Genomic DNA, 13,719 nt, shown 5'->3' with positions numbered 1-13,719 from the left:
CAGCTGTTGTTCCCCTCTCAAGGGCAGGTTCTTACGCGTTACTCACCACATCTCAGGGTCAGACTTTTCTAACCCAAACCCTTTTAGAAATCATCCGGTAGGTCTTATTTCTCTTACTCGGAAGTGATTTTTATAATTTACCTTCCGTTTTCGTAGTTTCTCTTTTTGTATACCTTAGTATTCTTCCATTTTTTCTCTACGAAAATTTGGTTTTTATAAAAATTATTATTTCGATGAAAAATTAAAGACTTCGACCAACACGGTGATGACAAAAACACCTACCTAGAGTTTGTAAGAATGTCATTTAAATACGTTGACTTTTTATGAATATTTTTTAATAATTTAATAATTTTATATCAAAACTATAAAATTTTCTTATCTCTTACAGCTATACAACAACAACAAAGCACAGCTCGAGGTAAAATTTAGTCTATCCGATATATTCAAACTAAATTACCAATTTAACCCTTAATCTTAGTTCGACAATATTTGGATCCTATTTAGTTGTGATAGTTAAAATTTAAAACATGTTCGATTTGAATTTTATATGTAAGAAAAATGGTCGATCGACTAAATGAATATGTTCTCGACCAAAATGTCAGAGGTTCGAAAATACAAATATGTTCTCGACCAAAATGTCAGAGGTTCGAAAATACAACGAAGATGGAGGGTAAAAAGGTAAATAGACAATAGATACAGTTGGAGATGGTTGTTATTCTTCAACGGTCAGTTGCAATCCAAAGTTAGGGAGAGGGGAGAAGAGAAAAAGAGGGAAGGAAGGAGGGAAGCGGAGAGAGAGGGGAATGGAGGCAAAACCTCTGTAGGTGTTCCGCCATTTTTGTTTCTCCTTCCCCTCTTCCTCTCCTTTTCCTCTGTTTTTCCTTTTCAGATCTTCTTCTGGAGAAAAAAAGGACGAGAAGGCGGGACGAAGCCTAAGTTCCTTCTCGTTTTTCCCCGCTCGATCCGACTTTCTGGTACATTTCTCTATCAATCAATCTCGTTTTTCTATTTCAAGATTCTTGAGGCTTTGAGCATCCTAGAACGATAATGGAAGCCAAGGAGCCAGTACAAGGAGTTATTCAAGCCTCCAATGGTCTAGAAGAGACTATTCGTGTTTCTATTAGGTTAAGGCCTTTGAACGAAAAGGAATTGACGAAGAACGATTCGTCCGATTGGGCATGTCTCAACAACAACTCCATCATATTTAGAAGCACTTTACCAGACCGCGCTATGTATCCCCAATCTTACACATTTGGTAAGAACATAAATGCTTGTTTGGCTGATTTATGAATTTTTGAGATCTGAATTCCAAATTTCTGATTGATTATACATTTGGTGGTTTAGATAGAGTATTTGGATGTGACAGTACCACAAAGCAAGTTTATGAAGAAGGGGCTAAGGAAGTTGTTCTTTCAGTCGTCAATGGCATTAACTGTAAAACAACAACTCTTCTCTTTCTGTTTCTGGATATGCCTTTCATATTATAACATCATCAAAATATTTAGCTATGGTTCTTACTTTCAGCAACAATTTTTGCATATGGGCAAACAAGCAGTGGAAAGACATACACCATGAATGGAATCACGGACTATTCTGTGGCAGACATTTATAATTACATGGAGACGGTAAGTTTACTTTAGATACATCTCAGTTTATCAATTTATTGATGTTGAATCAAATTTAATACCCAAATTTATGGACGGTAGCATCAAGAAAGAGAGTATGTGCTCAAGTTCTCAGCGATTGAGATATACAATGAAGCTGTGAGAGATCTCCTTAGCTTTGAAAATGTCCCACTTAGACTTCTTGATGATCCTGAGGTGCATAGCTTGCGTTTTTTTCCCTTTTGTTGATAGAGAACAATCGTAGAGATTCTAATGGCATGACCTTGATATGTTACAGAAAGGAACAGTTGTTGAGAAACTTACGGAGGAGACATTGAAAGATAGGAACCATCTCCAAGAGCTTCTTTCCTTTTGTGAAGGTGAAAATAATTTGTAACTCTTCCTTTACTAGTATCATACAATCATTTTTTTTTTGTTAAATGGTAAATTTAGTCTCGAATAGTTATCCTTTTTAAATTTCTAATGTTCGAATAGTTACAATTAATAAGTTTCTAATGTTCGAATAGCTACATTTAATTATCTTATGCTTTTTTAAATTTAGTTTATCATCATGATAGTTGATGATAAATTTTTTTGACATAATATTAAGAGAATTGATGAAGTTTTAAAAGAGAAAAAAAAAGACATTTAAGAGAGAAATTATGAGATCCCACGTTGACGGGGGAGAGGAATGAGTGTCAATGAGGATGCTGGGACCCATAGATTGTGAGATCCCACATTAATTGGAGAGAGAAACGAGTGCCAGCGAGGATGCTGAGCTCCGATGGGGTGAATTATGAGATCCCACATCGTTAAAGAGGGAAATGAAGCATTCTTTATAAGAGTGTGGAAAACCTCTCTAATATACGTGTTTTAAAAATCTTGAGGGGAAACCCAAAAGAGAGTCCAAAGAGGACAATATTTACTAGTGGTGAGCTTGGACTGTTACATGAATCGATAGAAATTTGAACTTTTTTGTCTTCAAATTTCTACTAGTCAAGAAAAATTTTAATATAGCTTTTTATTTATTTATTTATTTATTATTATTCATCCCACGAGCATTTGTGAACAATTTTAAGATTACATTTTATGCAGTTCAAAGAAAGATTGGGGAGACGACTTTGAATGAAGCTAGCTCCAGATCCCATCAAATCTTAAGACTGGTAAGCATGCCACTAAATTTACTCATTTTCTTTTCCTTCAAATAAAAAAAAAAAAAAAACAAAAAAAATTTAGATTGGGAATCGAACCTTGTCTTAAGAAACATGAAACAATAAACAAACAATATTTCATGTTTTAAAGCTTATGGTTATGTGTTTTTTTTTTTTTTTACAGACAATTGAAAGCTCAGCTCGGAAATTTAAGAAGTCTGAAAGTGGAAGCAGTTTGACGGCTACAGTGGTAAATATGGGTGTATTCTTGGAAGTGAAGCCCTGTGGGGAAGGGCAAGAAGAAGGGATAATAATCTGGAATTGGGGTTTCATATTTGTTCTTGTTTGTACAGAATTTTGTTGATCTTGCGGGAAGTGAACGAGCTTCCCAAACAATGTCGGCTGGTACAAGGCTCAAAGAAGGTTGCCATATAAACCGGAGTTTGCTGTCTCTGGGAACTGTTATTCGCAAATTAAGGTTTTCTTTTCTTTCCCTTTCGTCTTTAATTACCCATCACACTATCAAGTAGAAGAAGAAGAAATAGAAAATTTCAACAAAGTCACCATGAAATGAGGCCAAAGATTTGTTTCTACAGATTTTGGGAACATTTTCTTAGAAATATATAGCAAGAAACAAAAAATAGTAATCAAATGCGTGGTCTGATCTTCAACATGTAATCCTTTATTCTCTGTTATGAATGAAATGCAGCAAAGGAAGGACTGGGCACGTACCTTATAGAGATTCCAAGTTAACACGCATACTGCAGAATTCTCTAGGGGGGAATGGTCGAACAGCTATCATTTGTACTATGAGTCCTGCACGTAGCCATGTTGAACAATCAAGAAACACATTGCTATTTGCTACTTGTGCAAAGGAGGTGAGTACAAACGCACATGTAAATGTGGTAGTGTCAGATAAGGCATTGGTGAAGCAGTTGCAAAAGGAATTGGCTAGACTTGAGAGTGAGATGAAGAACATAAAACCACTTCCTGTCAAAGGTGATTCTAATTCCTTGTTGAAAGAGAAGGAAATTCTAATTGAGCAGGTGAGGATTTGGCTCCAACTACTATTCAATTTGCTACTCAAGTAGATAGTAGATGTTCTTTTTATACATGAAATCTAATTGAAACTATTTCTCTCCACAAAAAGAAAAGTAAATTGAATCAGGCAGAACAGAGTATACTACATTTTCTGCATCGAAATTTGGTTAAAGAGCCTCTTATGTAATTTCAACATGGAACAACAGAAAACAATGAAACAAGAAATCAGCTCTGTTTGTTTCAAATTGTTGACTCTAAAAGAAAAGTGATGCTTTAGGAGAGCGCTTTAATGAAAATGGAATGGTTTTAGAGCCAACAATTTGAAGTAGAACTGTCAAAACCAAGTAGAAGATGGAAGCTTTTTCTTTACCATCTGATTTATGTGATTATGTGGTCACTCTTGTAATTGTGTCTTATTTTATTTCATTTACAACTACTCAGATGGACAAAGAGATCAAGGAATTGACTCGGCAGCGTGATCTTGCTCAGTATCGAATCGAGAATTTATTGCATTCGGTTGGAGAAGATAGGATATTTAAGCGAAGTGAAAGCACAGTCCAAATAGTGCCGGAAACAATGTCGGAAACAATGTCGGAAACAGTGCCAGAAACAGTGCCGGAAACAGTGCCAGAAACAGTGCCGGAAACAGTGCCGGAAACAGTGCCGGATCTGGTTGAGCTAGATCTAGATCTACGTTCTGATGACTCAAGTCTCAAGACTTTTGACACATTTAATGGACAAGAAGGACAAGAAGGACAAGAAGGACAAGAAGGACAAGAAGAGAATAGCCCTCAGAAGGTTAATCCTCTATTTTCTATGAGTCATGATGATGATTTTCTATTAGATAGCAGCACTCCTGAGTTGGCTGGACCTGATCCTTATAACAACTGGGAAGAGGTTGCTCAACGTGTTCGAGGAAATTCCGAAGATAGTTATAAGGATGTTCAATGCATTGAGCTGGAGGAATCAAACCAAACACCAAATGAAAATGTTGAGTTGGCTTTAGCTAGATTGGAAGACAATGAAGGACAGATGATCAGTAGTTCTCGCACTAATCAAGTGACATCCCCACAAAGAAAGAACAAGGAGATAGTTACAATCAACAAAGATTATGTTAGCGGTGGTTTTATGCCGAACACTGCGGAGCCGAAGAGAACATTAAATTGTATTGTAAATTTTTATCCTGCTGAGCAATCATTCAGCTCAATTGAAGCAGCAAAAGATCGGTTTCAAAACTTAAAGTTGACCAGAAGCAAAAGTTGTTTGACTGTTCTAATGGAACTCCCACCTTCTACTTGGGTTCAGAAGCCAGAGCCGGATAAGAAAGCTCAGCACAATGGATCTGAAATAAACTTCTCTGGACTAGCAGAAGGTAGTAGGAGAAAGCGCGGTTTAAGCTGCGGAAATTTAGAAACCGAGGAGTCACAATCGGTATGTAATCGTCCTTCGGAAGATAAGGCTTTGGAAATAATAGAAGAAGATGAAGATGATAATACGAGTGTTCTCAACTTCGCTACTGGGAAAAAAGGAAAGAGCAAAAATCGGTTAAGGAAGCGATCAACCCACGGTTCGGTGAGTTTTCCTTTCTTTTGTATTGAATGAATCATGTTAGGAATCACGACTCTGCACAATGGTATGACATTGTCCACTTTGAGCATAAACTCTCGTGGTTTGCTTTTGGTTTACCCAAAAGGCCTCATACCAATAGAGATGTATTCCTTACTTAAACCCATGATCATCCCTTTAATTAGCGGATGTAGGACTCCCTCCCAACAATTCTCAATAATTTTTCCCTCGAACAAAGTACACCATAGAACCTCCACTGAGGCCTATGTAGCCCTCGAACAACCTCCCCTTAATCAAGGCTCGACTCCTTTCTCTGGAGCCCTCGAACAACCTCCCCTTAAACAAGGCTCGACTCCTTTCTCTGGAGCTCTCGAACAAAATCCACCATTTGTTCGACACTAGAGTCAATTTTGACTACACCTTTGAGACTAGCAACTTATTTGTTCGACACTTGAATCACGAACCTTCACAATGGTATGATATTATCCACTTTGAGCATAAGCTCTCGTGGCTTTGCTTTTGGTTTCTCCAAAAGGCCTCATACCAATAGAGATGTATTCCTTACTTATAAAACCATGATTATTCCGTTCATTAGTCGATGTGGAACTTCCTCCCAACAATTCTCAACAAGACATGTTTTTTGTACTCTTTTCGGGATTTTTGTATCTTACGATCATAATGTATGTGCATGACAGCGGCTGGGGAGGACCCCCAAGAGGGAAGAAGCTAAAGAAACCACACAAGATCTTGAATTGGAGGAGGAACAAGATTTTCAATCGCATTCAGATTGGCTTTTGGAGTTCCAAGGTCAACAGAGAGACATAATTGAGCTTTGGGATGCATGCAACATACCATTGGTTCACAGATCTTATTTCTTCATCCTTTTCAAAGGAGACCCTTCAGACGCAGTATACATGGAAGTAGAGCTTAGAAGGTTGTTCTTTATAAGGGAAGCCATTTCTCGATCAACCAATGGATCGGGAAGGAATGACGCCATCACACAAGCTTCGAGGTATGTTCTTATTTACAGAATAGAAGAAAAAACCTTTGGCCAACCCATATCTATGTTAGAAATCACAACTCTCCACAATGGTATGATATTATCTACTTTGAGCATAAACTCTCATGGTTTTGCTTTGGGCTTTCCCCAACAGACCTTATACCAATGACGATGTATTTTTTTACTTATAATTATAAACCCATGATCATTCCCTAAAGTAGCCAATGTGGGACTCACTCCCAACAATCCATATTTATTACACTAAAATACTTTGTTAAACAATGAAGCTTGAAGACTCTAAACCGCGAGAGAGAGATGTTGGCGAAGCGAATGAAGAAGAAGTTCTCAGTGAAAGAAAGAGACGCCCTCTACAAGAAGTGGGGAATAGACTTAAAGACAAAGCAAAGAAGCATACAATTGGCAAAAAAGCTATGGACAAGAACAAAGGACTTCGACCATATACACGAGAGTGCAGCCCTTGTGGCAAAGCTGCTTGGATTTGTGGAACCATCGCAGGTGTCAAGGGAGATGTTTGGGCTGTCGTTCTCGCTACAATCATTGGATCAGAGATCTTTTCCATGGAAAAGGAATATGTCTCTTCCATTTTGAGGTTTGAACCATTATTTTATTAGTACATATTTTGACGTGTCTCTACTCATCTGTAGAATCCAACTATGTAATGAAAATTTTTCTAGAAGATGGACGATGTTGTGTTGTGTTCATCTTTGTTGATGATGTATTATTTGTCAATCTATTTGTTTGACTTCTTGTTCATGTGTATATAAATACTTGGAAAGAGGACCATTTTTTTCCCCTCCTGTGATGGGCGAGTGAGAGAACTTTTATAGGTGAAGGATTGAAGGATTATGAACCACTCAATTATGGGTAAAAAAATTTATTAAAATATTATTTTAGTTCATGTATTTGAGCTTCATTCTATTCTATTTTAATATTTTATGTGTTCAAATTTAGTTTTTATTTTTATTATTTGTTTGAATTTTAATTTTCATGTTTATAAAGGTGGCTATTTCCTCGTGGCTCTTTTTTGTTCAAAGATTTGAGGTTGTCCTAAATAGAATTGATGGAATTCAGGAATTAACAGTCGGTTAAATTTGTGTAATAGCTAAAAGATATTGTCTACTTTGGACTATTCAAGTTTACGTGTAAGAAGATGTTTCCACTCTTAATGTTTTGTTCCTCTCTCAAATTAATTTTAAGATCCTTTCGGGCTTCCCCTCAAGATTTTTAAAACGTGTTTATTAAGAAGATTTTTCCACACCCTTATAAAGCATGTTTCCTCTCTCCAATCGACGTGAGATCTCACACTTTGATCCTGTACTCCTATCTATCAAACTTCACGATTGAAAATTTGCAACAAAAAAAAATAGTAGTAAATCCTTGCTTGAAATATAGTTCCTCAAGAACACTCTGGAGTTAAATATTTCTCCTAAACAAGAATTGAACTGCTCAAAACAAAGTTAAAAATGGATTATTAACACAATAAATTCCATAAGCATTGACAAAGCGTCTCTTCCTCATCACAGACACCAAAAAAGCTATGCTAAACAACAGTCCAGAAGAAATGATGCATTTACAGGCTAATTCATATATTACAACTATCCAATTATGATTCAAGAACAGCACCTTTGGTAATCTTCCATCCAGAATTGGAATATGACATCTCATACCTTGTTGTATAGGTTTTTCTGTTGGAATCGTTGTGTTCTGGGTGGCCTACATCAATGAGATGGGCTAATTCATCGAGAGTTGCTTCGACCACGGCACACCGACCATCTAAAGATACCGTTACACTGTCAATGGTCAGATTTGAGAGGGTGTAGTCATAGAACCAACCGAGTTCTGCAATTTCGGTTGCACGATCCGTCCAAATCTTCAACATCTCACCATCTAAAATCTGGAAAACATATAAGATTATCATGTTTGCTGCAAGTGGAAACATAACGTGAGAGAAACAATCCGTTCAATCTAAATCAACTTGCTGATGCATTCAGTCGAAAACAAGACGAGTAATTTTGAATTCATTGGATCATAAGAGGCTACACACAATTGTGAGAGAAACAATACTCAGAAATTTAATGAACTCAATTCAGAAAAAGATTATAGTTTGTTACCTTTACCCTAAAATGAACATGAACAATGATTATTGTTGTAGAAAAACAAAATCAACATTCATTGTAATCACCACCTAAAAGAATAAATAAGTAGCACTCCTTACCCCCACATTTAATGTAGAATCTGTTTTGAAAGACTTCTAAGCGTTCGAAAATACGTTTTTTTGTTTAGAAAGTCATTCAAGTTATATATGTCTGATTTAAAATAGTTTAGTTTTTAAAAATCATGAACTACTAAAGCAAATTGATGCTAGTGGAAGTTGAGAATTGTTGAGAGGGAGTCCTACGTTGGCTAATTAAGAGATTGATCATGGGTTTATAAGTAAGGAATACATCTCCACTGGTATGAGGTCTTTTGGGAAAACCAAAAGCAAAGCTACGAAAGCTTAACTCAAAGTGGATAATAGGAGGTTCGTGATTCCTAACCATGGGAACCCCTAGCAAAAGAATTAAGATTTATGATCAACGATGTTAACAAGTCAATCTTGTACATTTATGACCAAACTAAAAGGGTAAAGAGAATGATCATGGGTTTATACGTAAGGAATACATCTCCACTGGTATGAGGTCTTTTGGGAAAACCAAAAGCAAAGCTACGAAAGCTTATACTCAAAGTGGATAATAGGAGGTTCGTGATTCCTAACCATGGGAACCCCTAGCAAAAGAATTAAGATTTATGATCAACGATGTTAACAAGTCAATTTTGTACATTTATGACCAAACTAAAAGGGTTTTTATTTTACGTGGAAGGGGAGGGGGTAGACCCCAAGCCCAAGCCCACCGCTAGCAGATATTGTCAGCTTTGATCCGTTGCGTATTGCCGTCAGCCTCACAGTTTTAAACATTTCCACACCTTTATAAGAAATGTTTTGTTCCCCTCTCCAACCAACGTGGGATCTCACATTTCTCAACTAGTAATGAAACAACAAATGGAACATTCTTACCTCTGATAGTTTCGTTAGGCAATGATCAGGTCCAAAAGCCAGAGACTTAATGCTCTGCCATTTGCGAACTAGAGCTTCTGCAATCCGTGCATCCATTCTGGATGGCTCCTCGCTGGACTCAACTTCAGATGCTGCACAATTAAAGATCAGGTTATGAAACTCAAAAACCAGGTTTCCTCCCATGTAAGTAACACAGGAGGGCAGTTCTTATATGATTAGAACAAGTTAGCTAGTGATATCTGAAATCAGATTGAGTATCACTAGTTATAGTGATAAAACAGCAAAACGACAGAAAATAAGTTACAGAATCCACAAAAACACCATATGAATCCACTTAAACAGCTAGACCTTATACTTGTGTCACAATCATTTCAGAAAATATCCATTGGAAAATTATCAAACTGCTATAACACTTTAAATCTGCCGGAATTATTACAGAACAGCATCTAAAAAAAACAATATAAACCTCACTTAACGAGGAAAATTTATAAGACCTCATCTAGGATATAGATATCCAATTAAAGTTGTAAATTTAAATTAAAACTGGAATCTAAAAGACATCAAGTACGCCATAAATCAACCAGAACAAGCCTAGATCCAACATGATTTCATAAAATAGAAGTATGAAGTGCTTTGTGCTTGTGACTTAGTCAAATCGAGATAATGCCCATTGGAAGAAGATGATACAAACCACGGATCCAAACAAGAATGATTGTGCCTAACTACAATCCTCCAAGAATTCTCCAAAGCATAAAACCATTTGCAACTAATGATTTTAGATTTTAACTGTAATGGATGAAGCCCATTGCTAGCCGATATTGTCCTCTTTGGGCTTTCCCTTTTGGGCTTCCCCTCAAGGTTTTTAAAACACGTATGCTAGAGAGAGGTTTCCACAGCCTTATAAAAAATGTTTCGTTTTCCTCCCCAACCGGATTTGGGATCTCACAATCCACCCCCCTTCGGGGTTCAATCTCTTCACTAACACATCGCCCGGTGTCTGACTTTGATACCATTTGTAACGACCCAAGCCCACCGCTAACTAATATTATCCTCTTTGGGCTTTCCCTCAAGGTTTCTAAAATGCGTCTGCTAGGGAGAGTTTCCACACTCTTATAAAGAATGTTTCGTTCTCCTCCCAACTAGATGTAGGACCTCACATTAACATTACATGGAAATACCTTATAATATAAGATTAGTATCTAGAAACTCTAAACGAAGGAAACTGAAACTAGTCTTCTTTATGTGTTATATTTGAGTATTTAGATCATACCCATACTGGCAGTGGATGCCCCAGCTTCATTAAGTACAGCAGTTGTGCTATTTCTAGCAGGAAAAAATTTCAAACAAGCCAAAGTCAGCAACCCAACTGCCACACCAGCACACATGATCTTCACACTTGCATCTTTAATTTCGTCAGCAATAGGTTTTTCACCAGCTTTAGCACTCTCAGAAACCTCAGGTAAGTTAGTATGTTCATTCTCATCAAAGCTCACTAAAGGCACCTGACTACTTGCAGCATGAAAAGGATATTCCATTTCTGCATCGGCCTCACGCCTAGAACTGTTCTGACCGAGCGGAAACACCTTCCGCAGTGCCTGAATTGCACTGGACTTCACATGGTCTAGAACTGCAGTAGCCTCAGCACCAATCTTCACTATAGCTGCTGCAGCAGCTAGGGGTGAGCCATTAACTCCTTCCAGTTTCTCTAAGTGCTTCAGAACAGTAGGATCATCATAGTAATCTCCAAGAGTAAAATAAATATTTTTTGTGTCTCTAAATCTGGAGAACACCACTTCTGCCAACCATGTCTCCAACAGTTTACATAGCCCTGGAAGATCATTTTCATAATCACCCTTTGAATTCTCGAGGATAAAATCTACAATAGCTGGATTTCTATAAGGTGAACTTTCACTGGTTAAGCCCAGCCATGATCGACACCCATCGAGGTCGCCACTAAGTAGGGAACATAGCCCCCTCTCAAGAGCAAAATCAACCTCGCAAGGTGCATATGCTGTCCCAGCAGTCCCAATAACAGCTTCTTTCGTTTGCTGAAGCTGTTGGAAGAGGTTGTCAGCATCTTGGATAAGGTGCGGTTTTTTACCAACAAAGGCTTGTGCCACGAGTGCGAGTGCGACTCCATAGACTTCAAAACTTTCTGCTGGAATATTTGTTGGTGTAGCTACAAAGAGATCAACCTTTCAACAAGAAAAAGAGATGATACGCTTAATGTAACAAGAAAAAGGCAAGGATTACAATTTAGGAACATTTCAACCCTGCAAAAACCTGCTCAGATGCTGTCATTCGTTCAAATGCCTCATTCATAAAATCTTCACGGGTGAATCCACCAGCAATAGCTGTTGCTCCCCCTCCTCCAACAGCCCACAGAATATTCCGCACTCCGTGAAGACCCTCTTCCCTTCTCGTTCGCCACTCGTCACCAAGAGGTAAAGTCAAGAGTTCAAGAACACATCGAGGTGTGATCTCTTCCAATGTCTCATCAATTTGGGCAAGCAAATCTGGTGCAAGGCTACTGGCACCCTCCTCCTACATTTCAGAAGGTATTCATCAATCAGCATAACATAAACTGTATTCCGTGCATGATTCTATGCCTTTTTCTCCTCATTTCACAACTCAGTACAATACATTGGAGATCAATCATCATCTTTATTTACGTTAACCATTTCATAATTTAATTCACACTCCAGATGTGAACATCATCCAAAACTATTGATTGCTAATCTGTGCAAGCAATTAGAAGGGCATCTGAAAATTTTCAATGGAGAGATTGAAGAGTTGCAATCAAACATTTACCTGCAACAATTTCAAGGCCCTCTCGAGCACTTCGCAACCCTGAATAAAATCAGGTGGAGTTAATGCCATAGCATCCCTTGATATGTCAACATAAGCAAGAGCCACGGCCAGGACAATATCTTGCTTGAATGACTTTGGCAACCTCTCTCTGAGCAACCTCTCTCCAATTTCAAGAACCAGGGCTGTCTCTCCAGCTTCTTGCAACACGCACAAAGCTCCAGGAACCTACAAATTAACAATTCCAATCTCAAAAAATCTGCTCACATATCAAACATTTCCAATTCAGATTCGTCACATTAAGAGGTCAATTCAACTCAAACCAAGCATTATCGAGTTTTAAATTGATTATAACATAGCAAAAACCAAAACTAAATGTTACCTTATCGAAAGGGACTTGCGTAAGAATGGTAGCATCTTCATCTTCCGAAAGGCCTTGATTGTACTCTCTTCGCGAAGTATGGTCCGCCAAGGTTTCGCAAGCCGCCTGAAGAATCTGCCGTCGATTTATCAGAGTCTCCTGGCTAAACCCGTACTGCGGCGGCTTCGAAACTCTAGCTTCATACGCTCTCCTAATCCCATCCCCAAGAAAATGCATCTCAGCTCCAAGAACCCGATAGAAATCGATGGGGATGGTAACTTGGCGCTCGGGGGAGGCAATTGGAGGAGGGAAAGAAGGAGAGAGAGTGACAGTGGAAGAGGAGAGAGAATGGGAATGGTCGGAGGAGGAGGAGGAATCGGAGAGGAATTGAAAGTCACCGAGTAATCGCTCGGCCCATTTGCTAGCGGCGCACGTCACGGAGGCTCTACCGCTGCCGGAGTGATTGACCCGTCGTGGAAATGTGAAGAGTGAGCGGCTATGGAGACCGGTGGTTGATTGGCTCAACATTGTTTCCGCCGGAGAGAGTATTTTACGGCGGAGCAAACTTAAGGCCTCCTCTTGTCCGTCAGTGAGCGCCGGTGACTAATTTAGAGTCTCTGCCTCTGCAAATGGCTCAGTTCAATTGGTTGGTTCTTAGCGGCGAGTACTCAGTAAAATTGAATATAATATTAGATTAAATACTCGGCTCTCACTCGGAAGACCCGAGTTCGAATCCCGGAAACGGAATGTTTTTTTAATTTTTGTAGAAAATAATTTTTCTCCCAAACGGATTAAGTTCTCTTAGTATTTTTTTTTATTCCTAATAGTATATTTTTAAAACTATTTTGTCATATCATTGATATCAATATTAATATTAACATGAAAATTAGTTTATTAATTTTTGTTGTTTAACTTCGGCTTTGTTTATGTTTCATTCGGCATTATACCGATATATACTGTGTTATTAACATCATTTTAATACAGCCGAGTCATACCATCCCAAAAACTCATCACCAGCTGCCAAGTACTCCTCTTAGGAGGGTATACCAAAGTGGGAGTGCATAGTACCGTTTGACCAGTCCTATGTCCTAGGGATGAAAGGGCTAGGAGGC

General features: G+C 38.2%; 2 protein-coding genes across 3 annotated transcripts; one reads left to right on the top strand and one right to left on the bottom strand.

The window, feature by feature from the left end:
• The first annotated feature begins 35 nt into the window (after positions 1-35).
• Positions 36-7,236, top strand: LOC111798274 (kinesin-like protein KIN-7E). 2 transcript variants are annotated; one of them, XM_023681323.1, is made up of 13 exons: positions 36-97; positions 603-1,255; positions 1,345-1,434; positions 1,525-1,625; positions 1,707-1,820; positions 1,903-1,984; positions 2,700-2,767; positions 2,940-3,005; positions 3,109-3,233; positions 3,465-3,801; positions 4,238-5,368; positions 6,058-6,374; positions 6,650-7,236. In XM_023681323.1, exons 2-13 carry the CDS (start codon positions 1,048-1,050, stop codon positions 6,969-6,971), a joined length of 2,961 nt encoding a protein of 986 aa, XP_023537091.1. In that variant the 5' UTR covers positions 36-97; positions 603-1,047; the 3' UTR covers positions 6,972-7,236. The 2 variants fall into 2 exon arrangements, with proteins under 2 accessions (XP_023537091.1, XP_023537092.1); XM_023681324.1 differs by lacking the exons at positions 36-97; positions 603-1,255 and having other exon boundaries at positions 1,383-1,434; positions 1,556-1,625.
• Positions 7,237-7,775: 539 nt separating this feature from the next.
• Positions 7,776-13,259, bottom strand: LOC111798269 (protein ACCUMULATION AND REPLICATION OF CHLOROPLASTS 6, chloroplastic-like). The gene is made up of 6 exons (XM_023681318.1): positions 12,629-13,259; positions 12,250-12,474; positions 11,722-11,982; positions 10,709-11,633; positions 9,439-9,569; positions 7,776-8,277 (listed from the first exon to the last, which is right to left on the bottom strand). Exons 1-6 carry the CDS (start codon positions 13,133-13,135, stop codon positions 7,987-7,989), a joined length of 2,340 nt encoding a protein of 779 aa, XP_023537086.1. The 5' UTR covers positions 13,136-13,259; the 3' UTR covers positions 7,776-7,986.
• Positions 13,260-13,719: the final 460 nt, after the last annotated feature.

The sequence above is a fragment of the Cucurbita pepo genome, chromosome LG07 (assembly GCF_002806865.2).
Source record: "Cucurbita pepo subsp. pepo cultivar mu-cu-16 chromosome LG07, ASM280686v2, whole genome shotgun sequence".
NCBI lineage: Eukaryota > Viridiplantae > Streptophyta > Magnoliopsida > Cucurbitales > Cucurbitaceae > Cucurbita > Cucurbita pepo.
Note: the sequence above shows the minus strand (reverse complement) of the source record. Positions and strands in the feature narration are given on the sequence as shown.

Bases quoted from the DNA above. Each gene is read 5' to 3' on its own strand.
- LOC111798274 (XM_023681323.1), top strand. From the start codon at position 1,048: ATGGAAGCCAAGGAGCCAGTACAAGGAGTTATTCAAGCCTCCAATGGT. The intron at 1,626-1,706 runs GTAAGTTTACTT...TATGGACGGTAG, and splicing joins TTTATAATTACATGGAGACG to CATCAAGAAAGAGAGTATGT. The intron at 5,369-6,057 runs GTGAGTTTTCCT...TGTGCATGACAG, and splicing joins AGCGATCAACCCACGGTTCG to CGGCTGGGGAGGACCCCCAA.
- LOC111798269 (XM_023681318.1), bottom strand. From the start codon at position 13,135: ATGTTGAGCCAATCAACCACCGGTCTCCATAGCCGCTCACTCTTCACA. The intron at 11,634-11,721 runs GTTTTTGCAGGG...TCTTGTTGAAAG, and splicing joins GAATGACAGCATCTGAGCAG to GTTGATCTCTTTGTAGCTAC. The intron at 8,278-9,438 runs GTAAGAATGTTC...TATGTTTTCCAG, and splicing joins GCCTAACGAAACTATCAGAG to ATTTTAGATGGTGAGATGTT.